Below are 24,463 nucleotides of genomic sequence, written 5' to 3'. Positions count from 1 at the left end.
GTCATAATGAATTTACCAATCAACGCCCTAAGAGCCACACCCAGAACCTCTAGGCCTATATTCCTTGTACTTGGAGGCCTTCTCCATTTTTCATGAACAGCTTTGGGTTTGAGTGGTCCAATACCAGTTATCGCAATTATAGGAGCAATCATCGCCACGCGTACAAAAGATACCTGTCTCTCTCTCTCTAGGACTTCATCTCACTCCCTCCTTGTTCCGCTCTACTGTTCGCTCGCCTCTTGCCTACTTCTTTCGCAAGGAAAGGAACCATAAGCCGGTCTCGAGCAAAGAACACGATTAGGCGCTCTGAATCTAGGCGAGCGCTCAATATCTCCTTTCAGCTCCTTTGTACTGGCCTTCGATGCTCGCCACTGTGCATGCAGCTGAGAGAGTCTCCCTGGTCCATGGTCGGGGCCCATCATGAGGACTCAAACACCTGGACAATGATTGAGACCTCCTCCGCCACTACATCGCACGTTTATATCATCTGCTCAATTGGAAGCCCTCTATATGCAATTACCTCTTCATGAAGCCTAAATAAATTCACCGAGTGACCTACGAGGGCATCTTTGGACCACCAATTCGCAGGCCAAGAAGTAAACTGGAAGGACCCCTGTGTAGGTATTTAAGACCCCTTTTCTTTCTCAGGGCACCCATCATTTTCCGCATCATCGTGCTCCATCCACCACACCACCACCGCTTTTTGAAACGCAAGTCAAATTTTTGGATAGAAAACAACGTCTTCGAACGCTCACCTTACAATGGCTTACCCAAGAATTGTGGCATTTGATCTCGAGTACGTATCAATTCCTCCTTGCGGTCAATATATCTAATAACACTCTTAGTGGCACACTATGGCACACGTGGCTTGACGGTACTAAATTCGGGTGCAAAGGTTGCGTCAGCAATACGCTCGAAGACAACCTAGAGATTGTTGAGAACAAAATCAGAGACAAGAAGTTCGTTTTTTAAACTCCTCTCGACTCGATGCCGTACTTAGAGGTGTTACTTAGGAACAAACCAGTCAGAGTCAAGGTGTCTGATGATATATACAACATCATCAGTGACCTAATCGGGAACCGGGTCCGAATTGCGATTGCTTCGAGGAACACTCACAAGTCCCTGTCTCTGTACTCCTCCAAAAGCGTCTGCTTTCAACGCATGAACGTAAATCCTAGGTGCGACCGCGCATTGTGGCTACTAAATGTGTTCGACCCACGAACACATCAGTGGAGACCGCTCTCAGACTACGTTGTTTATAATGAGATATACAATGGTTAGTCATGTTCCTCGTGTATGGTGTCATGGCAGGCACGAAAAAAGTGGCACACTCATCAAGTCCTCTGCCCGTATGTGCACCTGTCTGCCACTGCATAGAGTGCTTCGACAAATTTCCACATAGCCCAAGGCAAAGAGCATCGATCTTCTTTAGATCCCCGAAAATGCATTAAAGCAGCCCAAGCAGTGGCAGACAGATGTACACACGAGACAGCTTGTACTAGGATTAGTGAGCCACCTTTTCCATGCCCCGCGTGGGTGTCTAGGTGCTAACGCTCTCAGAATCTAAACGGATTCATTTTGAACGCATAAAAGAGTATAGTGGAGTTGAGTACCACAATATGGTGGGATTCTTCCCTGAACTGATCAGGAGGTCGATTTAACATGAGTACCAGCTCTTCTTCGATGACCAGGCCGCCAATAGCGAGGTAGAAATGTGGCAAGGTAGACTCATTCCCCGTCTACACTAGCATAAGCCTATAGCTTACGATATCAATAGGCCTAACTTTCCAGAAAGTGTCTCATTCATCTCTTGGTCTAATGCTGGGAGAATACCTCCATGGACTAGAAGTATGGCGCCGCAACCAATACATGAGGTGTCCAATGCCGAATGCAGGTCCCGATCCACTTCCCAACCGACGACTAATCGGCTATATCGGTACGGACTGGTACACCGGGCAGCGCTATTCGGAAGGCATGCGGCGCCTGAAGAGCAGCCGTCCGTCCCGGTGGGGTTGGGGCATGTACGTTGCGGACAACCCGGAGATGTAAGCCCGCCTTCCTTTCATTTTTACCTTTAGCCAGTGCGTCTAACATGATATAGGGCCGCCTTCTTCGTGAGGTGGGGACGGGAGAGCGACCCCGACATCAATATCTACATATGTAGATTGTTTGTTCGAGACTTCGAAATCTTCAGACAGATGGATAAGGTGAGTTACTCATTCTCATTCTGTTTACCATACTTACGCACTGGCCAACCAATCAGGTCTGGGTCGCGGAAGACGGGTCGATTCACCGCACGGACAACCACCATAGCACCGATGAACAGATCGCGGAGAGCCAGATTCGGCGGGATAAGCTTATCGCCAGGACTTTTAGAGTGGAAAAGCCTTATGTTCTCTTCTCCAGGCACCACTGGATGCGGGAGATGCAGAGTACAAGTTTTCCCCCAGGAAAACGTTCAACGAGATGGTGCTGTATCCTCAGGTCCAGGTTGCTCTTCTCTATAGTGAGCCAATCCAGGTTTCGCACGCGCGTCCACATTTCTACGGGACTACCACGAAAAGTTCCGCGACTGGAATATCCAGTGGAACGCTGAGACGGAGCGAGATATGAGAAGGCATAGCTGGGATTGATGAGAGCGAAGAAAGCAGAAAGCTACACTGCCATCAGCATGGGCACTCCCAATTTCAGCACCACGTCTATAGCTGGGAGTAGACCTTCGCCAGTCGATAAAACTCTAACGACTTTCAACATTGCTACAGCTATACCTGCCTAGCCAGAAACTTCAACCCGGAGAACAGACGGCTTAACTCTTAGTAAAGGACGTGCTCCAGATTATCAGGCTAGGCAGTGTTTACTGCTGGACTCTGTTGCACAAGGCCGGGATTGTCGTGTTTTGGGAAATTCCAAGTCGAGCAAAGCTACGTCAATATAAGGTATCATTGGTAGATTAGACTTAGAGAAAGCGAGGACTAGAGCTTCAAAACCTGACGCACCAAGAATGTTTCATCAGCCGTGCAGGTAGCCTCAACCTTGGAACTTTGATAAAAGATTAGTGAGACTTCGAACATCCCTAGCTCCCACCAGCAGCCATGGTGAAAGCAAGTGGAGAGAAGGAAGGAGGAGGTGATCCTTAGTGGTGGGGCGTGCAATAATAAAGGTAAAAGCGTCAGGAAGTTCAGAGACAGCGGAATACCTCACCAGGCCTTGCCGGTTTCGCTCGGTTATAACTCCCTAGGCTTGCAGGCAACCTGCCATGCCCCGCGTCGGGGGTGCAAATGCAGTCAGGGCCGGACGGGATATCTCATGCCCGAGAGCTCCGCAGGAACCTGCCCACCTCCCCACCAAACGGCGAGATATCCAGCCAACGTATCACCCCTCCAAACATCCCAGGGCGCCAACTGAAGCTAGAATGAGCACTGCCATGTGAGGATTCACACACAGCCCATTACGAACAGCTTATAAATGCCTGCTTTACCGACTTTCGCCGCTTTCCTAGAATCCACACTTGGTGATAATTAGTCCGTCCTTGCTACTATCCGTCCTTCCACCCCACGGCAGCACGTGTGATTGCGTAGTTAGTGTATTCTAGATCTCTAAATCCCCAAAGACGAAACTCCAGTATCCATTCCGTAGCTTTCCCTTCACTTCAATCTATTTCATGAGATACCTCTCGACCTTCAGAAAAATGAGCCCCAACTGGACCCACCTGATCCGCTTCATCGCCGTGGAAGACGGCCTCGTGCATCTCGGCCAGGTCGATGCCGCGAAGACGACCGACATAGGCCTCGCGACCGTCGAGAAGAAAGAGGTCAAAGCGAAGCTGGTGACTGGCTCCATCTTCGATGGCGTCGTGACCGACAAGATCTTGACGGTCTCTCAGGTTGGCCTCCCAAATCCCTACCTAACATACTCTCCCCTAACAATGCACACAGCTCCTCTCCCCCATCGAGAAGTCCGAAGTCCCGCTCATCCGCTGCCTGGGCCTGAACTACCACGACCACGCCAAGGAAGCCAACATGCCCATCCCCACGCACCCGGTCCTCTTCATCAAGCCGCGGACCGCGCTCAGCGGGCCCTTTCCGCAGAAAATCAGCATTCCAAAGTTCGTGCAGGACGAGACGACCGACTACGAAGCCGAGCTCACGCTCGTCATCTCGAAAGACGGCCGCGACATCCCCGAGGACAAGGCCCTCGACTACGTGCTCGGCTACACGGCCGGCAACGACGTCAGCGCGCGCACCGAGCAGTTCCGCAACAGCCAGTGGAGTTTCTCAAAAGGTATGTTAGGATGCTACAGTCACGCTTTGACGTTGTCGCAGCACTAATAAACCCCAGGCCTCGACCTCTCCGCACCCATCGGCCCCGTGCTCGTCGCGCCCTCTGAGATCGACCCGGGCAATCTGGGCATCAAGGCGATTCTCAACGGCGACGTGGTGCAGGATTCGAACACGAAGCAGGCCATCTTCTCAGTTGCGCGCACAATAGCGTTTTTGTCCCAGGGCACGACGCTGGAGCGCGGCACGGTGATTATGCTGGGGACGCCGCCGGGGATTGGGGCGATGCGGACGCCTAAGCTGTGGCTGAAGAAGCAGGATGATATGCGGGTGTGGATTGAGGGGATTGGGACGTTGGTGAATGAGGTGTATTACGAGTGAGTGTATGGGGCATTGCATGGAGGGGCCTGGGTCCGTAGATAGAGTAGAGGAGATTATAGATTTGAAAGTTGCATATTGAGAGACATAAACTTCGTGCACCGCTGTTCATGAAGTATGCCATTTCGCGATTAATAATATCTTCTGTTATCATCTAACGCAGGTCGAGATCACGTGAACTACTCGTAACATGTATTTGACAGGTCTTGCATACAGTCTATGTGTACCTACCAACGACCCATCCTCTTGATGAAACCCTCTCCTCCACCCCTATCTAAGCCTACAACACCTACTGCAAGAATCCAGTGGGCAGATCAGGACCTATCTCGTTAGCATTCGTCCTCAACCTCATATCCCAGGACTAATCACTCACCCCAAACATGCAGCCCATCCGGCCCAGCCTGCGAGACCTTCGTCTCATGGTGGCAGTTCACCTGATCCCCATCGACGTAGTGCTCCAGAATGAATCCAGACGTATCGAACCTGGCAATCATCAGCAATCAATCACATCTTCATCCCGAATCCTCCGCTAAACACTGCACATCAACATACCAATAGTCAAATATCTGACTCCCCAAAATATGCCTCCCCACGCCCCAGCAGTTCTTATACCCCTTATGCCGCAGCCAGTCGTGGCCCAGCACCTCGGTGTCGAAATCATGGACTTCGTACGAGGAGTGGTGGACGTGGCTCTTGGGTCCCTGGAAAATGAAGAAGGAGTGGTGGTCTGTGAATTCCTCGCCGAGGTCGATGTGCATGAAGGCGAGGACGTTTACGCCGTCGCCTTCGTGTTGGAGCTACCTGGGGTGTTAGATTGGGTCGGGCGAATCTAGGAGATTGGCGGAGAAGGGGATTGGACGTACATCGCTCGCTACAAAGTTGAACTTTGTGGTATAGAACTCGTACGTCTTTGCGAAGTTCGTCACGCACATTCCGAAATGGCCGATCTTGTGGACGATTGCGGGGCCTGGGGGATGGAAGGTCAGCATGCTGAAAACGCCTTCAATCTAGAATGCTCAAACTCACCTTTCTCGAATCTCTGAAACTTGTTCTTGCGCGGCTTCACGTCTGGCTAGATATCCAGTCAGCTCCCTCGTCTGATACCCCCGTTTCAATCCCTCAAGACCTACAAAGTTAAAATCCAGATAGCCAAACTCGGCACTCGGCTCCACGGGCGTCTGGCCAAACACCAAATGCATCGGCCACCCATCCACCGGGTCCTTAATCGTGACGCACTTCCCTCCACCAGGCGTCTTCAAGTCATAGATGGGACTCGCCGTCTCGATCGTCTTGGTCGCCAGCTCGAGGTCCGCCATCGACTCGACCACACACCCCGTCCCACCGAACTCATCCTCCTCGCCCTCTTCCGCGCAGTACACAAACGGATCGGACCCGTATCCGCGGTAGAAGATCTTCTTGCCCACGCGCTCGGTTTCCAGAAACCCAAAGTCCTTGAGGAATTGCTCCGCCGCAGCGATATTCTTATGCTTGTAGTAGACGTGGGCGAGGCGGAGGATCTTGATCTTGGGCGGCGCTGGGGGCGCGTCGGCTGCCATTTTCTCTCGAACTGTCGAACCACGTAGGCGGTACGCCTGTTATAAACAAACTACCACTCGGAAACTGATAAGCGATTCCCGGGGAAACAAAACGCCTTATTATAATGGAAACGAGGAATAACCGCGACAGTTCCCACTAGTTCGAGTTGATCGCTGTGAGACAATCTTTTCGCCTAGAATATATGAGGGGGACTTGGAGGTTGTGTCTGCGATTGATTAAAGAGCAGAGCAGCCCGCTTACGCCAGCGAGAGCAATCGCACCACATGGTCGGGACCCAGCGGTCGGGGATGTAGCAATTGAGCGGGCACGTGAACCGATCATGGAAGTGCCGGCCGCCAGCCCCCTCGCTTGGCGATCCCTCATGCACGGAAGATGTGCCGAAGCGAGCGGAGCAATTTACGACGGGCGGATCGCGAACTTCGGCTGAATTGGAATCTGGGGTAGAAGCCGGGGCACGTGGGGGGGAGCGGGGGGATGCTTTTGTCGGTGCACCAGCGTTGTCATGCTGATTCTGCGGCTGAAAGGGTCTTCACGCGGGAAAGCAGCAGAGTTATTTTTCCGATAGAACGACCATGATGCAAGTTATAGCGGCGGAGGGTTTCGCTTCCTATGGCGGGGTAGCTCCTCGGATGGACTATTTTTTAAAACGACGCCCATAGCATCGTTCGAAAGAGGGGGCTCCACTACCTAGGTTAGTTCGCGATGGTGGCGCGAGCCCACCAAGGATACTGCTTTCCGGACCTCTTGACTCGAGTTCGCGTGTTACGGGTGGTGCCACAGTACGTGTTTGTGTCTGCCGTGACGCGTGAGATGTCGGGAGCAGTGCTATCAAACTGTGTTCGACTTTTCGGCCCTTTTCTAGAGCCCCCCGGTGCAGCTAACTCTTAAGGTTATTAAGTCAGCCAGCTTCAAATCTCTTTCGCTTTCTTTTTCGATTAGGATACCTGAAGCACAAAGCATTGTCGCCATGGCACCGCAAACGATCTCGAGCATTGCAGCTGTGAACGGTGACGGGGCTACCACAAATGGCGATGTAACAACCGTACACACCGACGTCGTTATCGTTGGTGCAGGGCCCGCGGGTGCCTCGCTGGCCTGCTTCCTCTCTTCATATGGTAACAAAAGACATCCCAAGCATGGAGCTCACGTGCTAATCCCTTTCCTCAGGCATTAAAGGCATAATCGTGGACCTCAACTCCACCAGCGCCGACACCCCCCGCGCCCACATCACCAGCATGGCCGCCCTGGAATGCCTGCGTGACATCGGCCTTGACGTCGTCGCCGAAAAGCTTGCCACGAAGGGCGACTGCATGATGCACACGCGTTGGGCGCACAGCATGGCCGGCCGCGAATACGCCCGCATCTACTCCTGGGGCAACGACCCACGCCGGAAAGGCGAGTATGAGCGCGCCTCGCCCTGCTCCCCCGTCGATTTGCCGCAAACGCTGCTGGAGCCGGAGCTCGTGCGCTACGCTACTTTGAATGGCTTCCAGATCCGCTGGAACACCGAGTTCCAGTCGTTTGAGCAGGACGCCGACGGCGTGACTGCGCATCTTGAGGACAAGATCACAAAGCTGACGTATGCAATAAAAGCAAAGTATCTGTTTGGTGCAGATGGGGCGCGGTCCAAGATTATGACCCAGTTGGATATTCCCCTCGACAAGCATCCGGGTGGCGGACCGGCGATTAACGTGCTGGTGAAGGCGGATTTGTCGCATTTGGTGAAGCATCGGATGGGGAATCTGCATTGGATTATGCAACCCGATCGGGAACATCCCGAGTTCGGGTGGATGTCTATTGTCAGGATGGTGAAGCCGTGGCATGAGTGGATGTTCATCTTGTTCCCATCGCCAGGAAGTGATCTGTCGAGACGTCCGTCCAAGGAGGAGTATCTGGGAAGAATAAGAGAGTTGATTGGAGACGATACCCCTGCAGAGATTCTGAGAGTCAATGTTTGGAATATCAATGAAATTGTGGCCGAGACTTACTCGAAAGGCCGAGTGTAAGTTACGAGCCTCTCAACACGGGGTGGGAAACTGACGTTAGTAAAGATACTGCCTCGGAGATGCTGTCCATCGCCATCCGCCGTTCAACGGACTTGGATCAAATACTTGCATCCAAGATGCTTTCAACCTAGCTTGGAAGATTGCCTACGTTATGCAGAGTAAGTGATGATCTCCAAAAGTAAAAGAATGACCAAATAGTTGACATATTGGTGTGATGCTAGACAAAGCCGGACCCGAAATTCTAAGCACATACTCCCAAGAGCGACAGCCCGTTGGCAAATCAATCGTCAAAAGGTAACAAAAAGAGAGGTTCAAAAATGAGGATGTCTCGAATGCTGACGCCATCTTACAGAGCAAACGACGGCTTCCGCGATCACGCCCACATCTGGAACGCCATAGGCATCACCCTACCCACCCTTGCAGAGCGGAAAGCCCTCCTTTCAGAACTAGCCACAAACTCCCAGGTCGGCCGGAGCTCACGAAAGAAGCTCCAAGAAGCGGTTGCACAGAGTGAACACGAGTTCCACGGTCTTGGTATCGAGATGAATCAAGTATACGCATCGAGTGCTATCCAGGCCGACAACGACCCTTCTTTGAATCAAACCATAGAAAACTCGGATGTGGTTTTGTACCACATCCCCAGCACCATCCCGGGACGGAGACTGCCGCACGTATGGCTCAACACCGCTGTTCCATCGGGTCTAGTCAGCACCATCGATCTCGCTGGCAAAGGCGGCTTCACACTCTTCACCGGCATCGGAGGCGAAGCATGGAAGCCCGCGGCGACGAAGATCTCGGAACAGCTGGGTATCCCAATCCGAGTCTACTCAATCGGCTTCGATCAAGATTACGAAGATCCGTACTTCGATTGGATGCGGGTACGTGAAGTCGAAGATTCTGGGTGTGTTCTTATTCGACCAGATCGCTTCGTTGCCTGGCGGAGTAAGGCGGTAGCAGAAGATGCGGAGGCCGCGCTCGGAAAAGTGATCAAGGCGATTTTGTCGAAGTGAATACGCTTATATATATCCCCTCTTTCTATCACCGAATGAAAGAGTCCGTAACTTCCATAGAGCAAGAAACTATTGGCCATGAAGACGCACTATGGTGTGGGAGCTGGACGTGTTACCGCGTTAACGAATCAGACATCATATCCGTCGCCAAAAACCATGCAAACCGGTCGCCAAGGTCCTCGGAGACGCCTATCTGTGAATCTAGAGCCATGAATGTGTCTGCGTCGAGATAGCTCATGTGATCAATGTTTTGTTGTTCGTGTGGGCGTAAGTCATGGCCAATAACACCACCAGGCGCAATCTGATCATGTCCCTGGTCGATAGAAGTCTGGGACGGTGCCTTTCCAGCGTTAGGTGGTCTACCTACCAAGCCTAGAGACGCTGGGTTGAATTCAGAGTGGACCGTTTGCGGACTCTGATACAATGGCATTCCATCAATATCAAGACCCCCTGTAGAGCCTTGACGTGAAGCGTTATTCCTCCAGTCTACACTCATTCTCTGTGGTTCTGCGCACCCAGAGCCGTTGATATGTGGTTTCGACACCGGTCTGAATACTTGGGCCTTCTTCCCCTCCTGACTTTTCTCCATATGACTCGACACGTTCTTCCGCGTGATAAGTCGCTCTTCAAGCGTATCCAAATTTTCGAGCAATGCCAACGGCGTCCCCCAGAACTGGACGTACTGATGGCAGCTCAGCTTTAACACCTCGCTCTTCGATGCATTTAGCTCCGTATGATTTTCAGGCGCAACCACTTTCTTCAATATCTGCAGCGATGTCGCTAGCCAAACTGTGCTTGCTAGGAAGGGGTTGACGAATCTCACGTGATTGTCAGCGCAGCGGTGCGTCACAGCGGAGATGTTGTCGGCGGCCTCGAGGCAGTTCCGAAGTCCCTCGCAGTTTGTCGGGTGTTGTTGCTCTGCTGCTGTCCAACCAAATGTCGGACTACTCGGTTTATCGGCGAAGATCGTCCCCGACGAGATTTCGCCAAAGGCGTAGTGGTGGTATATCATGAAGCGTGCGAGCTGGGTCATTAAGTAGATGCCGTATTTTGCGCTATGAAGAAGCTTCGTGTCGTGGTCGGATTGATCGTTTGCTCGAACAAAAGGGCTCGTGGAAAAGCTGAGGCTTTCGCCGTTGTAGGCGAGAGAGTCGGGGAGAACAGATGTAGTGCATCGCAGGGCGTGGATGAGGAGCGTGAGCTTGGTTGAATCTTCTTCCGACCGTTTCTTTCGAAAGTTGTTGCGGAAGTAGTGGGTCAGTTGGGCAACGTTGTTGTTTGGGTCTGAATCTGGAAGAATCCCTTGCATGTTTCCCCGGGATAAAACTTGCGCGTCTCTCATGATGGAGTTAAGCACAATGAACCAGGCAGATGCGCTCTCATTGTTGCACTTTTGCAGTCGTTTCCAGCGGTCCATTGGTTTCTTTTCCAAAAAGCAGCTGGAGTGGTATCGGCTGTTGTACCAATACTCATCGGTAACAGGCAAATACGTGTCATTGATACTCCAATCAATCGCGGTGGGACATCTCCTAATAGTGCTGGCAAAGACATCCATTTCCCAGATGGCCCACCAGCAGCGTCGTCTCTCTTCATTAGCGGACCATCGTGCAAGATCAATGCCCGCCTTAGAGGACGGTCCTTGACCTTCGTAATCAATCAGGTGGAGCCGCAGCTCGTAAGCAACACGAACGCAAGAGCCTAATAAACGCCAAGCTCTTCCTCGAACTCCGATTGTCAGCTGGTAGAAGGTGCTCAGGGCCATTGCCTGCAATACACAAAGGGGAGGAATCCCATCACCACATTCATCTCGGGCTTCCCTGATGCATTGAAGGGCAATGACATGGAAGCGCTCGTGCATCAAATTTTCCTGGGGTTCATGCGTGTATGTGCCTTGATAGCGATCTGTCGCAAATCGAGCCGAAAAGGAGAACATAGACGCGAACAAAGCCTTGAGGTGCAACAAGTTCTTGATTTCCTGGATCTTGGTTCCAAATGAGGGCTGATGAAAAAGCGAAAACGACGTCATGTTCTCAAAATATGCATCAATCCTGTCAACCATTAGAAATTAGTCAGTTCGGAAATCTGGAGGCACTTACAATGATTGGAGAGTACGGATTGACAAGTTCAAAGCTTGGCATGCTTGCATGATAAGATCTTGCGCTCCGGCAAGGTTAATGAAGAATCCGGACGACGGCGATCCATCCGAGATGCTGGGCGGAGGAGTCAAGCAACTCTCGTGGGTTGGATGAATGATAGAAGAAAGACTGATCGCACGAACGAAATTGATTGCCGCGGTATCAGACGAATCAGACGCATTAGATATGTCTTCTTCTGTAGCCTGAGGAGAAGGCGGCAGTGGACTGTCACAATGAGCGCTGGCTTCGTTTGGACTCCTGGATGAAGAACTGGGCGCGTCATTACGTCGTAGATTAGGGCTTTCAACCCTTCTGGTTTCAATTTTATGGGCATCTGCGGGCGATACTGTGCAGTTAGAACCAGAGTTACGCCCCAAGAACTGACTGCAGGCGTCATCGTTTTGCTTACCCCGTGAACCATTGAAGCGAGCTCGTTTGCGGCCTCTCTGAGACATGCCTGTCAATCATTAGACGCGTCGATCTTGCAGGAAGAATGGAGACAAATCTGACCAACTTTGGGCCCCGGTTTTAACTTCTTGGGCGGATACACGCACAGCTGAGACGATTTGCCACATAGAAGGCAGCTGGGAAGAGTTCGGTCGCTATACCGAGAGGCATCAGCAAGTGGAATGCAACATCACGTTGAAGCTCTCCAGACCATTTTGCCTTTCTCCTATCACTGGTACGTTAGCGGAGCACTCTGGTCGTAGAATATCACGATCTAGACTCATACCTCCGACAAGACTCGCATGCTAGAAGCGCTCTTTCAGGCAACGCATCCAGCTTAGCCAAGGTCTGATGACTGCTTTCGTGAGATGGAAGGGCCATAATGTCGAGACCGCCGTTCCAGCGCCGGCTGCCACAAGCGCGCGCGTGTCACGTCTGGCCAGAAAAGCAGAAGGGATTTCGAGCTGGCACTGGCTGAATCAAGGGGCAAGGATGCCGGGCAAGATGAGAGATGTAGATGAAGGGTGACAGGGCAAGCGGTAGTTTTCAGCAGCACGGTGGACGTCGTCTAGGATGCCAAGGGCGGTCTAGGGCTAGCCCTCCAATACCGACCATACCTTCAGCAATACGACGAGGCTGCTGCGACTACCCCACAGCCACGGCGACGATGATTCTTGCAGAGATGCGGGGTCAAAAGCATTCCAGAGCGAGAGCAGTTGCCCAGGCGGAAAGTTGCTCTTGTGGGCGGAAGAGCCGAGTCAAACTCGCCCAGAAATTCGACCCTCCGCTTGAATAATCGCAGGGGCATGGCACTCAATCTTCCCCAGGATTTTCAACATGCGGTCTGGTCTTGGGTGCTCCGAGTTCCGGGGCCCCGTGGGGACGTGAATAATCTTGGGTGCAAGAGATGCCAACTGACTCGCGTTGACCAACACATTTCCAGGCCCGCGCAATCCCGTCCAAGAACGTGACATGGAAAGCCGGCAGCCTGAATCATGGTGTCTGGGTTTCCTGCTATTCCCGGTAGATGGTTTCGGTCTAATTATGTGGACGGTATAACTATGAGTTAGCCCGATCGCCCCGTCGCACCCTTACTCTCCCATCAGGCCATCTCCGCATTCTTCGCTGTTTCTACGGGGTGATCAATCCTGGGGAAGCTTCGGGACTGAATAATCCAAGATGGCTGCCTGGCTACTTTACGACTGCTGGCAGCTACTTTCGTGAATACAGTCGAATTAGAGGAAGTCTTTCTGTGAAGTCAGGAAAAGATGGCATACACAGCAGTGACGCCAGCGCTTGTCGTGCTTGCGCTCTCGGCTTTGATCTATCGGGTGCTCCAAATCGGCAAAAGGGATCCTCGTATGCCCAAAGGGCCTCCAACTCTACCAGTGATTGGCAACATCCATCAAATTCCATCCACAGGCCTATTCAAGCAGTAAGTATTAGCTCTGCAGCGAAAATTACCTTGCAAGAATCAAGAGAATATAAATAGTTTGGACGCTTAACCGGCTCACCAATTTTTACAGGTTCCGCCAATGGGCTAAGGAATATGGCTCCATCTTCAGTCTGAAAGTTGGGCCATCAAACATCATTGTTCTCTGCGACCGGAAAGCTATCCACAAACTGCTCGTCGAGAAAGGAAGTATTTATTCCGATCGACCACCTAGCTATGTCGGCTGGCTTCTCACCAAAGGTGATCATTTGGCTTTGGAACAGATGGATGCGGCATGGAGAGAGAAGCGGAAGATCATTGCTCACAACTTCTCCCCAAAGCAATTGGATGAAAAGCACTTTCGTGTCCAAGAAGCCGAGTGAGTTCATACTTTTGATGCTCATGAAACACGAAGACATGAGCCACTTCCCGAACGGAGCAGATTTTGACAGCTTACAGGGCGACCGTTCTGATGACGAATTTGCTGGATCGACCAGGGGATTTCTTCCAAGAAATCCAGAGATATACGGCTTCGGTAGTTTCATCGATTAATTATGGATTTCGAGCTAAGACGCATGACTCGTTTTGGGGTACCGTAAGTTACGAATATTAGAGCCCTCCTGTTTATGCAACTAATATGACGAGCAGGGCGTCTACGATGTAATGGGAAAGGTAAATAGCGAAATACCACTCATCCGGTAACTGAAACCTCAGATTTCTAATATGGAATTTAGTGGACTGAATGTATGGAACCCGGTGCAAATCCGCCGGTCGATGATGTCCCGCTGTTGAAATACATCCCGGCTTCTTTCGCATTTTGGAAACAACGAGCGATCGATGCTGGCAAGACAATGGACGGCACTTGGGGAAAGGCTCGACGACTGGTCGAGGAGCGGCGTGCACGTGGCGATCGTCGAGTATGCATCATTGACAGTCTCTTGGATGAGTATGAGAAAAAAGGGTGGCCTCCGTCAATCAGCCAGCATTCGTTCACCAACCTTATGGGAGAGATTGTTGAGGGAGGAGCAGACACTACATCAGCTCAACTACTAACCCTGATTTTGGCATTCGCTTTGTACCCCGAGGTACAACGGAAAGCGAGAAAGGAGATTGACGAGGTTTGTGGAACAGAGAGGGCTCCTCTATGGTCCGACTTCAGCCGTCTCCCGTATATGAACTGCATCATTAAAGAAGGAATGAGATGGCGTCCTGTGTAGGTTCCTATGACTCCAAAAATGGTACTGTTACTGATGACTTGTTAGCGCCGTTACGGCATTGCCCCATCGAGTCAGACAAGGTATGTCGCCGGGAAAAGTGTAATTCACGTGACGTTTACTGACGTTGTCTAGATGATGAGTATGAAGGAATGTTGATACCCAAGGATTCTACCGTCTTTATACCCACCTGGGCCATCCATCACACCGACGCTATATACGAAGATTCTGAAAAGTTCAACCCAGATCGATATCTTAACCACCCAAAACTTGCAAACGACTATGCAGGTAGTCCAGATTGGGAGAACCGAGATACGTACCCCTCTAACATGATGTGCAAAGCAAGGCGATGCTGACTACCCAAAACATCACTACAATTACGGTGCTGGCCGGCGAATCTGCCCAGGCATCCATCTTGCGGAACGTAACATGTGGCGCATAGCAGCAAAACTGCTCTGGGCCTTTGAGTTTTCAGAGCCAGTGGATCCAATTACGCGCAAAGTGTCGCACCTGGATCCCGAGGCGTATAATCCAGGTATCCTTCAGGCACCATTGCCCTTCAAAGTCGACATCAAAGTCAGGAGCGAGAAGCACGTAGAGATCATTCGTAAAGAGCAAAACGAAGCGTTGGATTTCTTGAAACAGTACGACTGATTGTATAGAAGGAGGAGCATAGTAGCATCTTAAACCGGGGGTTCAGAGTGTGTTCTGTAGCGCAGTCGAATCGCTTTGGGGTCAAGTCGCAATTTTTGATCGGAAACGGGCCCAATCTAGAGTTTGTTAGGTGTGAAGCATCGTCGAATGAATAGATGAGTGATTCGTGAATGCTGGGATGTGAGATGGCGGCACGCGGGTGACACGTTATGCGATACACCGAAAATTTGACTGGCAACCAAATGGCCCACCACCATCACATTTGTATGTATCTACAGCTAGAATAAATTCCCAGGAGCACATATATCAAAAGCCAGTCATTCTTCCATCCAACTCTATCACTGACTTAAGCCGTAGGGGCATAGAATCCACCCGTTCATTAATGAAATTCACTGTAACCTTATCCCATCCTTCTTAAACCAATTCTCTTGTGGTATCCTCATCTCAGTAAGGGGACTTCCTGATATACTGCTTTGGGGGCTGCCAGCAGTTCTTAATAGGGGCTAGATCTGGTAAACTGTGAATATTAAAGTAGTACTCCAGCCTATTCTGCTCTTTCTAAGTCTGAACAATATTCTTTTTCCCTGTGCTATAGCCGCCATCTCTATCCTCTTCTAGAATAGAGTTGTTACCCCTTTAGATCTAAAGCTTTATAAGAGGCTCTAGGATATAGTCTTAATAGACCTTAATAGTTATCTTTCCATTTAAATTTAAGGGAATATTGTAAAAGAAGAGTGGACTCTTAAAATTCCACCCAGCAACAGTGTAATGGGCTGCGCCCTGGTGGGTGCTCCTACGGCTCGGCCTCCGTAGCACGGTGCTTGCAGAGCCTCAACGGTGGCTAAGAGGCTAAGGACAGAACCGACCTAGCATCGTACGAGGACGAGGCTGAGCAGCCCCCTTTTCTCCTCGGGCCTGCCCTGCTTTCCTTCTTCCTTACTATTATTCTTCTGTATATAGGATACAACGCGTACACGTTAGTTGCCTCTTGCACCCTTCACAAACAGCCTATAAATAAAGCCTTTTTTAAGTATTCTTAACCGTGTAATCATCCGTCTCTTAGATGCAATCAGCACAGTATCTTTGGCCTGGTTTCCTAATAATTTAAAGCTTTCCTTAGGGTCTAATGCCCCAGCAAACTTTATTAGAGAACCTGACCCAGTGCCAGTCCTCTGGTTCTGGGTCCTTCCTGAGCATATATTCTGCCTATTCGGATCGGTGTTTGGCTGTTAATTCATTCACCCATCCTCTGCAACAGGCAATGCACTTGTGGTACTTCATTGTGCACTTGTGGTACTTCATTGTGCCTATAGCGCTCGAAATTGTCCTCCTAGAGCACTTAAAACCAGCCTTATACCCCAGCTGCTCTGCTTCTATGTTATTGCCGGTGCCTCGAACCCCTCCTCTTCCACAATCTTCTTAAGCTCTCTTATCTCTTTTAGGGCGATAATTTGCTTTAGGCCTTTTCTCTCCTCCACATCTGGGTTATTGTGGTGCCTTCTTGGGTTGTCTTTGAGCATACAAAGGCAGAATAGCCCCGTGCATAGAAGACCTTGAAATTGCGGAAAACATCTTCATTCTCCCCTGTGATGCCCTTTGCCTTGTTATATTCAATGGCGCCTTGAACCTTGGCCTTGGTTGGGGTCTCCCAATCCTCATTGGCGGCGTTGGCAGCGTTGTTGGCCATTGTAATGTGTGGGGGTTGAGCGACCGTGTGGTCGGGTCGTGTCGCGGAAAGAAACACGGCCCGATGGCGCTTGGCACGCTAACCCGGTTCTATTGTTCAATCGTTCTGTCCCCAGCCACTTTCGCGCGCAGAATATCTGCGGTCCCCTCGACTCCATCTCTCTTTCATCTTCGTCGAGTCCTTCCTTGATTTTTGTCAGTCCCTCCCTTCGAAGCCTCTTCTGCGACGCGCACCTGCTGATCCCCTCTTTCTTGCAGACCAGGCGCTTCCATACCCCTTCACTACTTCTCACCATCGACGATCAACGCGACACAACCGCAACCGCAACCATCAGCCATCGAAACAATGGACTATTCCAAACTGAAGAACGCCGAGCTCGAGGCTCTCCTCAAGTCGCGCAACCTGCCGCACACCGGCAAGAAGGCCGACATGGTGACGCGCCTCCAGGACGCTGACAAGAAACCGTCGACCACGCAAGCTTCTGCCGTCTCCGACTCCCTCGCTGCCGAAGACGAGATCGATTGGGACGACGACACTACCGAAGCCACCGCTACTGTGACAAAGCCCGCGGCCACGTCTGAACCAGCCACCGCCGCTGTCGCGGCAGGAGGACAGGGTCAGGTCGCAAATCCCCAGGCTGTCCCGAATCAAGTCACCGACATCGATCCAGCGAAGACCGACGACCTGACCGTCAAACAGCCTGCTGCCGAAGACAAGGGCGCCGAGCCGGCGAGCAAGGAAGCGAAGGCCGAAGAGAAGGTGGAAGAGAAGCCCAAGGTGGACTTCACCAAGGGCTTGGCCAAGACTACGTTGGACGAGGAGATCGAGAAGCGCAAGAAGCGTGCGGAGAAGTTCGGCATCCCCCTCGACGACAATGAAGAACTCAAGAAGCTAGAGCGCGCGAAGAAGTTCAGTGCGACTGAAGGACCGAAGGGCATCAACGAGGCTCTCCCGGACCGACCTCTTGGCCGCAAGCGAGGACGAGAGGGCGCGGATGAGGGACGTCGTGGCGATGACATCAAGAGGCGTGGAGGCAGATCTGATGGGCGCCGCGGCCGAGGACCCAGAGATGATGCGCGAGGACCGAGGGAGGGCGGCCGAGGACCTAGGGACAACGAGCGAGGACCCAGAGATGGCGACCGGAGGCCGAGAAATGAGAAGAGGGAGAGGAGGGCCAGCCCTGGTGGCGGCCCCGCCTGGATGAGCGAGGCCGATAGGGTCAAAGCTGAGGCCAGGAAGGCGAAGTTCGGCGCTCCTACTGCGTCCGCTACTTGATCACTCTCTACAACAGAAGCAGTGAAGAAGTTTCGATCTGGGCGGAGGACTGGTCTCTTCCGACATTCATCATCATACGGTTCATACGGTTCATAAGGAACATGGTACTTTGGGGCGAGGCGTTTTATCGGACGTGTGGTTTTCAGGATGTACCACCAGCTCACTATCGACAGCCCTTGGCTTCCTTCTCCAAAATTGGCACTGCTGCTATACATTTATTCGAGGCAATTCAGCCAAATCAATCGAACGCGATACTCCACTTTGCTGACTTTCAATTTCCTTGCGTGCTATAGTGACCTCATATCATGGACGTTCTAGTCGCAATGATCGAAGATGAACATTTTCAAGATTCACAGAGATGTGTCGATGACAGAAAGAGCGTCACACTGAGGGCAGCAGAAAGAATATTCCAATCTGCGTACACCCTGTCGGCGCTGTCTGGGGCAGTCTCGCGAGTTTACTAGTTGTCCAAAACGCCGAGTGTCTTTCTCATTTGGAATGCTTAAAATACTATGAAGCTCCTCATGCAGCGGTAAACTGTAGCAGAACGCCATCATCACGCAAACACCTCGCCACCTCCTTCCCTTCCGGCAACAGAGTTCCAAAAGCATGCTCATCTGATACTGTCCAAGATTCTCTCCGGTCTTGGCGTTAAATACGAGGCATTCCTGAGATCTTCATCAGGGTTCGTGCGCTTATGCAGTTAGCTCACTTTGACTCTTTCAAGGTTACCAGTCTTGGTCCGTCTTGGAATCCTTAATCGATTGGCTGGTCCGCGTCTCAATATATATTATATTGGAGCCCCAAGACGCGAGGCTTTTTTACCATCCTGCGCCGCTCCTCGTGGGACGCATATATGTCGATGGTTCCACCACGATGGATATCTTTTGATTTCGACGAAACCAATGATCTTATATCCTCTATCATAGTTAACATTCTCAATAGTACTACGAAAACCAGCCTGTAAATTCTTATGTGAGCACCAAACGTTCCGAAATATCTCCATCAAGTTCACCAAACTCCCAAAGAAACTGGACTCTCCCAAAATATCCCATGCACATCCCCATCCTACCTCTTGCCATCCCATAGACGCCGCAAGCCCGCCCTCATGCACACCAACCCTCCCCAAGCTGCAGCCTCGCCCAGGAGCAACCCTATTACTCACCACCCCATCCCGCCACCCCCCTACACCCATCCCAACGACCGCGGCTACGCCCACCTCGTCTCCTCTCTCACCACCCTCTTCCACCTCCTCGCCATCAGCCTCGTCATCATAACCTTCATCGCCGGCACCGCAATCGCCCCCGGCACCCGCGAGCAAAGCTTCCGCCCCCGCGTCCTCGGGGACCGCCTCTCCATCCTACGTATCTCCGTCACGTTCCACGGCTGGGACACTCCCGACGGCCAGACGCCGCCCTACCAATACGGCCCCGCCAACCCCTACGAGCCCTACAGCCCTTGGCGCAAGACGTGGGCGATCCGGGTGTATCTGAACGGCTGCTGCGCGCGGCCGGAGACAGATGGGAACAGCGACTACACGATGCACTGCCTGTACACGGGACCGGGGAGGACGTTTACGATACGCGACGCGGTGCGGGAGTTGAGGAAGTATGCGCTCGGCCCTGGGCGCGAGGGGTACCAAAACACCCATTCGGACTACGTCTCGGTCCCCACGGCGCCGGGGTTTATCATGTACGTCGTCGCGATGCTGAGTTCGGCGGCCGTGCTGGTCTCGAGGGGGGAGGTCGAGTGTGAGAGATCCGACCATATTTGAGTGGGCGTGGGTGAGGGAGAAGGAGGTGCTGTTGTGGGTGAGCGTCGGTGCGGTGCTGTGTTATATCGTAGGCAACACGCAGCTGACGGCGTCGGCGCGGAATTTCGCGGACGACGCGCGGCATTGGGGAGTCCTAGAGGTGAGCGTGGGTAGTGCGTGGTTGGGATTGGCATGGGGAGCTGTGGGCGCGCAGGTCCTTGGGTGGCTATGCTTGCAGTGGTGTTTCAAGATTAAGAGGAGGATTGGAGTGTCTGAGGAGTATACGAGGCAGGTGGAGTTAATTAGTAGGGATGCTGTGAGGGTGGAGGGGGAGCTAGGAGTGGATGATGAGGGGTCGCCGCCGAGTTATGATAGGAGAGGGGAGGATTGGTTAGTTAGTGCTGGGAGACCGATGGCGAGGGAGGAAGAGTTGGGGGATTTGGAGTTGGTCAGGAGGATGGAAGAGAGGGAATTGGGTGGGCAGGCGAGGACGCATCATATGGGCAAAGTGACTTCTGCGGACGAGGGAGGAAGAGCTGAGGATCCCAGTCGGATTGTTTAGATTACCAAGTCAGGGAGATCATAAAATGTATGATTGGTGCTCAATTACGTGTGATACAAAGGACCGAGCCAAGGAAATCGAGTTCTTCAAAATTGAGTGATTGGCTCATGTTACGACTTATTGAATCCTACTCCCAGCGTACAACTTTCAGAAGCTCATTTGTAGCCACCCGGACCCAACTCCACTGCATTAGGGTTGCCTGTATGTTGTGGGCTCGATAGTTCCACCACATTTGGATTTCCTCCTGTGTGCTGAGGGGTGGATAGCTCCGACGCATTCACAGGATGGCCCGAATTAGAAATCGGGCTGATAGCTTCCTGCCTGCTTACTGGGTCTGCGCCCTGGGTATACGGAGTGGTAAATTGCGGAGGTGTAGGATGTTGTGGTTGGGCATACTGGGGATGACCGTACTGAGGTTGGGCAACTGGCTGGGGATGCTGTGGCATTTGCTGGGGCTGTAACTGGTATGGCTGGGCGTCGTTTTCGTACTTCTCAATAGGTACGGCTGCGTTACCGTTGTAACCAGGAGGTGCTGTAGATGGCGCACCGGAGAGGCGGTGTTTATGAAGATGGATGCTGAAGATGATCAGGTTCACTACGAAGAGAATACTACACGTCGTTAGTCTGTGGATTACCACTTTTACGAACGCTCTGATTTGAAGCCACTCACAAATTAAAGGCTCCGAAAACCGCTCCGGCAACGAGAGCACCGTAGTACGCGCCATATGTCGTAGTGTCACGCTTGCTAAGGTCGCCCCGCTTCCAGTAGTAGCTGTAGCCATAGCTATAGGCCCACGACGTAGCGTCTGCGAAGGCAGCTGCAAGGCTAGCAACGAGAGCGAATTGAATGAGCCAGAAGATAACCATCCAGATGTCGAGTGCAAGGAAAGCCCACATATTGTAGGCTTTCGGAATTGCGAGCGTAGCCACTACCATGTAGACCACTACACCAATTGTGCAAAGACACTGCGATGAAGTCAGTCGATATGAACACCCGAGATCACTCGCTAATACACGTACAACGACGAGAGAGAAGATGAGCTTGTCAAAAGCCCACCACCGGATGCCATAGGCGTTCAGACCGAGAATAATGACTGCGAGGACGAGGGACACGATGCGAAGTGCCAAGGTCCATTTCGGGACCGCGATGATATGCTCTCTTGAGTCCATTGTATTGGATGATATTGAAGAAAGTTCAAAGTATATGAGAGCTGAGGAGTTAACAACACCTTTTCAGTCTTACGTCGCACACAACCACTCCTCTCGCGGGGGTCCATCTTGTTTTAATTATTAAGGGCCCATGTCCTCATCTTTCAGCTCCAGAGTTCCAGATCAACGCCAGGGCGGTACCGCAGCTGGTGTGCTCTCTTGTGAAAGCAGCCGTCGCGTGGATTAGCCAACCATCTCACCCGATTTTGCCCCGGCTGAAGGCAGTTTCACGAAAAGTTACGGGATTGTCCTTGTTGCACAGCGAGTCGAGCCGGGTGGTTGGTGAGAGAGATGAGAACACGAGCTTGGCCAACTCGGCATCGACGGATACGGCCGTGGGTATATTGAGGCTTGCCCGGCGCCTTCTGTTTGGTTGATGCGCAAGGCTGGATGTCTCAGCCTTGTGCCAACGTTTCGGTAGGGTCTCGCGAGGTACGGGTGATGGGGGGGGGCCTTTTTGACCGGTCTTTGTTGTGGAACTGGCATACGTGATGCATAGGAGATCAATATGCCTCTACTAGCTAGTTACTGAAGAATCAATCAGTGCTAAGGGAGAAGGTTGGGGGTTTGTAAGTAGTGAATGATCTGCTTTTCGTCTACCAGCAGGGGCCAGCCTGTGCACCTACACAGCCCCAAAGGCCCCAAGCGCTGCCGCTCTCGGCCTTTAAATAGGCCCTCCCCTTGTTTGTGGTACAATAGCGAGAATACGAGTGATCGCTCGGCGACTATATGTAGCACGTGATTAGGGCATCTGAGGAGTCCGTACAACAGTCGCCATTCTGTGTCGCTCCCGAGTTTCCAGCAACTGACTGAGAGCGAAGACTATGTACTGAAGAGGGGTCAATTACCAAGACACACTGGAGAGAGCACGTCGGATTTCATAACAATGAATTAACCTCTAGAGGTCGATGTCGAGCTGTTACAAGAGAAGAATAAGAACCAGCCGCAGAAAGCTCTACCATTCATCCATAGAACCATCCACGGATCCGTCGCAACCCCTCTAGCTTCAGAAAACTAGAATCACTTTTGATAATAAAACCGAGGGCCTTTCAACACAAATGCCTACCCCATCTATATCCATAAGAGTCCATCATACCTAACATAGCTACATCATCGTTTAGAACGAAGATGCACTTTCCTCGGGACCAAGGAGTATTGATGAGAATGACGACTATCAACTGGCGGGGTTTCTTATGATTGCCCAGCATAGTCCTCACCGTGACCTCGAGGCCTGCTAATGAAGTTGCGGTCCTCGGTACCTAGGTATGTCCGGTCTTCCGCGCAACGTCCAGCCTCTCCATCCTACCATTTCGCCAACCTTTTGGTTAGCTCATTCACATCAGCAGAGACCAATTCGTGCCCCTCATAAGAGGTAGACTGGGGGCGAGCGAGGAAGCCGTCGGCGGGTGAAGTTTGACGTGGCTGAGTGATGTTGATGTCGATGTGTTGGTGGTGAGCGACGTTGAGTCGATGACCGACATTTTGTTGATGGTCGATGTTGAGCTGGTGGCCGTTACCATGAGACCGAGCAGCAAAGTTTCTGCTGTCACGCCCCCCGCCGCTACGGCGAGCTTTCAGATCTTCGGTCGGGACTGGCCCATTGGGCTGGCGGATGGGGTGCTCTCTATGAGAAATCCTGCTAAGTGCAGTGCTACCGTTGTCTGGAGATGCCTCTTGCTGCGATGAAGAAGACCGCTCGCAGCTATCAGGTGAGGGCGCCCATTTGCTCGAAGTGATGCCGGAAGAGTGTCCGGCTCTGGCGCGCTTCACTACCCTGGGTTGAGGAATGCGAGGCGACGGCGAATTCACCTTATCCAGCTCCACGTGCTTTGAGGCCGGACGGACACGTGAATGCCTCGCTTCATGATAGCCTTGTGGGGTGGGTGTCTCAATCAATCGCCTGGACTTGCTGTCCGCGGTGTCGTCAGTCTCCGCATCCGACAAAGATTGAGAACGGTCAGCTGCCTGGAGGAGCTCAGAGGGCGTCTTCCGCACCTGCGCAGCTGGCGAGCGCAACACAATCGGGTCGGGTTGGCTGTAGTCCTGGGGAGATTTGGGAACATCTTGACTCGGTGTCGTTGGACTCACGGATCCCGGCCTAGAGATTTGACGAGCAGGTGTCGCAGCTCTTCCCAGAATCGGGGCGGGACTATCCGCATCGGTTTCGCAGACGTCGTCGTGCGAAATCCGGTCCAGCTTCTGGCTTACAGGGGATAATGGATGTGACGGGCTTGGTACGGCTTTGTCCACACTGGCCTTGGTGACTACTGAGTTTGAGTTCTCGTCGAACGATTCGCTCACAGGTGATGATGGCCGAGACTCGGAGTCCTCCCGGGTGCGTGAGGCTTTGGGCACAGCCGTTCCAACCCGAGTGCTAGGAGAAGGTGGATCGCCAGACAAATCTGCGAAATACGAATTCGACGAGGAAGGTAGAACCTGAGGTGAGGGATCAGGAGTGGTTGGAACATCGATTTTAGGTGGCATCGACTTCCTGCCAAGAGGAAATTCTATCGGAGTGATATCAAGAGCAACCTGTTTGCGAACAGATGCCGCTGACCCCGACCAAGTAGGAACCCTCTCTGCGATTGGAGCGAGTCTCCCTGGGTATGGAACCATTGTTGGAAGCTCGCGGCCTCTAGAGTCAAGCAAAGGAATTTTGACGTTATGAGTAGAAGGTTCCTGGACAGCATCTTGCAGACCTCTCATCCTACGTTTCTTCTCGTCTGAGCGCTCTACTGCAAATCTATGGGGAAGATTCTTGCCCATAAGCTCTGCCGACGGGCCATTTCCCAGACTGAAATGGACGAGGAGTTCTCGAAGCCGCGATCCCGGCAGAGTATGTTGGTAGACGCACTGGACCACCTCGA

At 52.1% G+C, this 24,463-nt stretch overlaps 11 protein-coding genes across 11 annotated transcripts; 6 read left to right on the top strand and 5 right to left on the bottom strand.

Annotated features, from left to right (window-relative positions):
* Positions 1–761: 761 nt before the first annotated feature.
* On the top strand, positions 762–2,633 carry BDZ99DRAFT_516265 (uncharacterized protein; the record flags this gene model as incomplete). The annotated part of the gene is made up of 9 exons (XM_033725058.1): positions 762–796; positions 846–959; positions 1,014–1,276; positions 1,561–1,622; positions 1,674–1,722; positions 1,778–2,045; positions 2,102–2,207; positions 2,264–2,432; positions 2,521–2,633. 9 exons carry the CDS (start codon positions 762–764, stop codon positions 2,631–2,633), a joined length of 1,179 nt encoding a protein of 392 aa, XP_033582510.1.
* A 712-nt stretch (positions 2,634–3,345) lies between these two features.
* BDZ99DRAFT_459393 (fumarylacetoacetate hydrolase domain-containing protein 2A) lies at positions 3,346–4,740 on the top strand. The gene is made up of 3 exons (XM_033719159.1): positions 3,346–3,883; positions 3,936–4,281; positions 4,339–4,740. Exons 1-3 carry the CDS (start codon positions 3,689–3,691, stop codon positions 4,656–4,658), a joined length of 861 nt encoding a protein of 286 aa, XP_033582509.1. The 5' UTR covers positions 3,346–3,688; the 3' UTR covers positions 4,659–4,740.
* Positions 4,741–4,837: 97 nt separating this feature from the next.
* On the bottom strand, positions 4,838–6,387 carry BDZ99DRAFT_435942 (Glyoxalase/Bleomycin resistance protein/Dihydroxybiphenyl dioxygenase). The gene is made up of 6 exons (XM_033717508.1): positions 5,786–6,387; positions 5,682–5,727; positions 5,519–5,622; positions 5,208–5,452; positions 5,029–5,138; positions 4,838–4,976 (listed from the first exon to the last, which is right to left on the bottom strand). Exons 1-6 carry the CDS (start codon positions 6,209–6,211, stop codon positions 4,945–4,947), a joined length of 963 nt encoding a protein of 320 aa, XP_033582508.1. The 5' UTR covers positions 6,212–6,387; the 3' UTR covers positions 4,838–4,944.
* A 693-nt stretch (positions 6,388–7,080) lies between these two features.
* BDZ99DRAFT_459390 (2,4-dichlorophenol 6-monooxygenase) lies at positions 7,081–9,536 on the top strand. Its single transcript, XM_033719158.1, has 5 exons — positions 7,081–7,327; positions 7,380–8,214; positions 8,264–8,376; positions 8,440–8,512; positions 8,571–9,536. Exons 1-5 carry the CDS (start codon positions 7,180–7,182, stop codon positions 9,226–9,228), a joined length of 1,827 nt encoding a protein of 608 aa, XP_033582507.1. The 5' UTR covers positions 7,081–7,179; the 3' UTR covers positions 9,229–9,536.
* On the bottom strand, positions 9,285–12,038 carry BDZ99DRAFT_198166 (uncharacterized protein). Its single transcript, XM_033713218.1, has 5 exons — positions 12,022–12,038; positions 11,874–11,965; positions 11,773–11,820; positions 11,325–11,709; positions 9,285–11,276 (listed from the first exon to the last, which is right to left on the bottom strand). Exons 3-5 carry the CDS (start codon positions 11,816–11,818, stop codon positions 9,341–9,343), a joined length of 2,367 nt encoding a protein of 788 aa, XP_033582506.1. The 5' UTR covers positions 11,819–11,820; positions 11,874–11,965; positions 12,022–12,038; the 3' UTR covers positions 9,285–9,340.
* Positions 12,039–12,923: 885 nt separating this feature from the next.
* Positions 12,924–15,408, top strand: BDZ99DRAFT_459388 (putative cytochrome P450 oxidoreductase). Its single transcript, XM_033719157.1, has 8 exons — positions 12,924–13,245; positions 13,337–13,621; positions 13,702–13,837; positions 13,891–13,914; positions 13,977–14,455; positions 14,505–14,539; positions 14,592–14,768; positions 14,824–15,408. The coding sequence occupies exons 1-8, from the start codon at positions 13,079–13,081 to the stop codon at positions 15,108–15,110; spliced, it is 1,590 nt and encodes a 529-aa protein (XP_033582505.1). The 5' UTR covers positions 12,924–13,078; the 3' UTR covers positions 15,111–15,408.
* A 949-nt stretch (positions 15,409–16,357) lies between these two features.
* On the bottom strand, positions 16,358–16,804 carry BDZ99DRAFT_459387 (uncharacterized protein). The gene has a single exon (XM_033719156.1). It carries the CDS (start codon positions 16,795–16,797, stop codon positions 16,567–16,569), a length of 231 nt encoding a protein of 76 aa, XP_033582504.1. The 5' UTR covers positions 16,798–16,804; the 3' UTR covers positions 16,358–16,566.
* Positions 16,805–16,926: 122 nt separating this feature from the next.
* On the top strand, positions 16,927–18,247 carry BDZ99DRAFT_198123 (uncharacterized protein). Its single transcript, XM_033713214.1, has one exon. It carries the CDS (start codon positions 17,143–17,145, stop codon positions 18,070–18,072), a length of 930 nt encoding a protein of 309 aa, XP_033582503.1. The 5' UTR covers positions 16,927–17,142; the 3' UTR covers positions 18,073–18,247.
* Positions 18,248–18,908: 661 nt separating this feature from the next.
* On the top strand, positions 18,909–20,194 carry BDZ99DRAFT_198125 (uncharacterized protein). Its single transcript, XM_033713215.1, has 2 exons — positions 18,909–19,047; positions 19,101–20,194. Exon 2 carries the CDS (start codon positions 19,181–19,183, stop codon positions 19,844–19,846), a length of 666 nt encoding a protein of 221 aa, XP_033582502.1. The 5' UTR covers positions 18,909–19,047; positions 19,101–19,180; the 3' UTR covers positions 19,847–20,194.
* Positions 20,195–21,695, bottom strand: BDZ99DRAFT_198134 (uncharacterized protein). The gene is made up of 3 exons (XM_033713217.1): positions 21,408–21,695; positions 21,058–21,353; positions 20,195–20,996 (listed from the first exon to the last, which is right to left on the bottom strand). Exons 1-3 carry the CDS (start codon positions 21,555–21,557, stop codon positions 20,543–20,545), a joined length of 900 nt encoding a protein of 299 aa, XP_033582501.1. The 5' UTR covers positions 21,558–21,695; the 3' UTR covers positions 20,195–20,542.
* On the bottom strand, positions 21,696–22,159 carry BDZ99DRAFT_198133 (uncharacterized protein). The gene has a single exon (XM_033713216.1). It carries the CDS (start codon positions 22,080–22,082, stop codon positions 21,834–21,836), a length of 249 nt encoding a protein of 82 aa, XP_033582500.1. The 5' UTR covers positions 22,083–22,159; the 3' UTR covers positions 21,696–21,833.
* Between the last annotated feature and the right edge of the window lie 2,304 nt (positions 22,160–24,463).

This window comes from Mytilinidion resinicola (genome assembly GCF_010093595.1).
Source record: "Mytilinidion resinicola strain CBS 304.34 unplaced genomic scaffold BDZ99scaffold_3, whole genome shotgun sequence".
Taxonomy (NCBI): domain Eukaryota; kingdom Fungi; phylum Ascomycota; class Dothideomycetes; order Mytilinidiales; family Mytilinidiaceae; genus Mytilinidion; species Mytilinidion resinicola.
This window is presented reverse-complemented; position numbering and strand designations above follow the sequence as displayed.

Bases quoted from the DNA above. Each gene is read 5' to 3' on its own strand.
- BDZ99DRAFT_198125 (XM_033713215.1), top strand. From the start codon at position 19,181: ATGCACACCAACCCTCCCCAAGCTGCAGCCTCGCCCAGGAGCAACCCT.
- BDZ99DRAFT_435942 (XM_033717508.1), bottom strand. From the start codon at position 6,211: ATGGCAGCCGACGCGCCCCCAGCGCCGCCCAAGATCAAGATCCTCCGC. The intron at 5,728-5,785 runs GTAGGTCTTGAG...CTGGATATCTAG, and splicing joins GCTATCTGGATTTTAACTTT to CCAGACGTGAAGCCGCGCAA. The intron at 5,623-5,681 runs GTGAGTTTGAGC...TCCATCCCCCAG, and splicing joins GTTTCAGAGATTCGAGAAAG to GCCCCGCAATCGTCCACAAG.
- BDZ99DRAFT_459390 (XM_033719158.1), top strand. From the start codon at position 7,180: ATGGCACCGCAAACGATCTCGAGCATTGCAGCTGTGAACGGTGACGGG. The intron at 8,215-8,263 runs GTAAGTTACGAG...ACGTTAGTAAAG, and splicing joins ACTTACTCGAAAGGCCGAGT to ATACTGCCTCGGAGATGCTG. The intron at 8,513-8,570 runs GTAACAAAAAGA...GCCATCTTACAG, and splicing joins GGCAAATCAATCGTCAAAAG to AGCAAACGACGGCTTCCGCG.
- BDZ99DRAFT_198123 (XM_033713214.1), top strand. From the start codon at position 17,143: ATGGACTATTCCAAACTGAAGAACGCCGAGCTCGAGGCTCTCCTCAAG.
- BDZ99DRAFT_459388 (XM_033719157.1), top strand. From the start codon at position 13,079: ATGGCATACACAGCAGTGACGCCAGCGCTTGTCGTGCTTGCGCTCTCG. The intron at 14,456-14,504 runs GTAGGTTCCTAT...ATGACTTGTTAG, and splicing joins GGAATGAGATGGCGTCCTGT to CGCCGTTACGGCATTGCCCC. The intron at 14,540-14,591 runs GTATGTCGCCGG...GACGTTGTCTAG, and splicing joins GCCCCATCGAGTCAGACAAG to ATGATGAGTATGAAGGAATG.
- BDZ99DRAFT_198133 (XM_033713216.1), bottom strand. From the start codon at position 22,082: ATGCCAGTTCCACAACAAAGACCGGTCAAAAAGGCCCCCCCCCATCAC.
- BDZ99DRAFT_198134 (XM_033713217.1), bottom strand. From the start codon at position 21,557: ATGGACTCAAGAGAGCATATCATCGCGGTCCCGAAATGGACCTTGGCA. The intron at 21,354-21,407 runs GTACGTGTATTA...ACTTCATCGCAG, and splicing joins TCATCTTCTCTCTCGTCGTT to TGTCTTTGCACAATTGGTGT. The intron at 20,997-21,057 runs GTGAGTGGCTTC...AACGACGTGTAG, and splicing joins GTTTTCGGAGCCTTTAATTT to TATTCTCTTCGTAGTGAACC.
- BDZ99DRAFT_459393 (XM_033719159.1), top strand. From the start codon at position 3,689: ATGAGCCCCAACTGGACCCACCTGATCCGCTTCATCGCCGTGGAAGAC. The intron at 3,884-3,935 runs GTTGGCCTCCCA...CAATGCACACAG, and splicing joins AGATCTTGACGGTCTCTCAG to CTCCTCTCCCCCATCGAGAA. The intron at 4,282-4,338 runs GTATGTTAGGAT...AATAAACCCCAG, and splicing joins CCAGTGGAGTTTCTCAAAAG to GCCTCGACCTCTCCGCACCC.
- BDZ99DRAFT_198166 (XM_033713218.1), bottom strand. From the start codon at position 11,818: ATGTCTCAGAGAGGCCGCAAACGAGCTCGCTTCAATGGTTCACGGG. The intron at 11,710-11,772 runs GTAAGCAAAACG...CTAACTGCACAG, and splicing joins TCGCTTCAATGGTTCACGGG to TATCGCCCGCAGATGCCCAT. The intron at 11,277-11,324 runs GTAAGTGCCTCC...AATGGTTGACAG, and splicing joins ATCCGTACTCTCCAATCATT to GATTGATGCATATTTTGAGA.
- BDZ99DRAFT_459387 (XM_033719156.1), bottom strand. From the start codon at position 16,797: ATGGCCAACAACGCTGCCAACGCCGCCAATGAGGATTGGGAGACCCCA.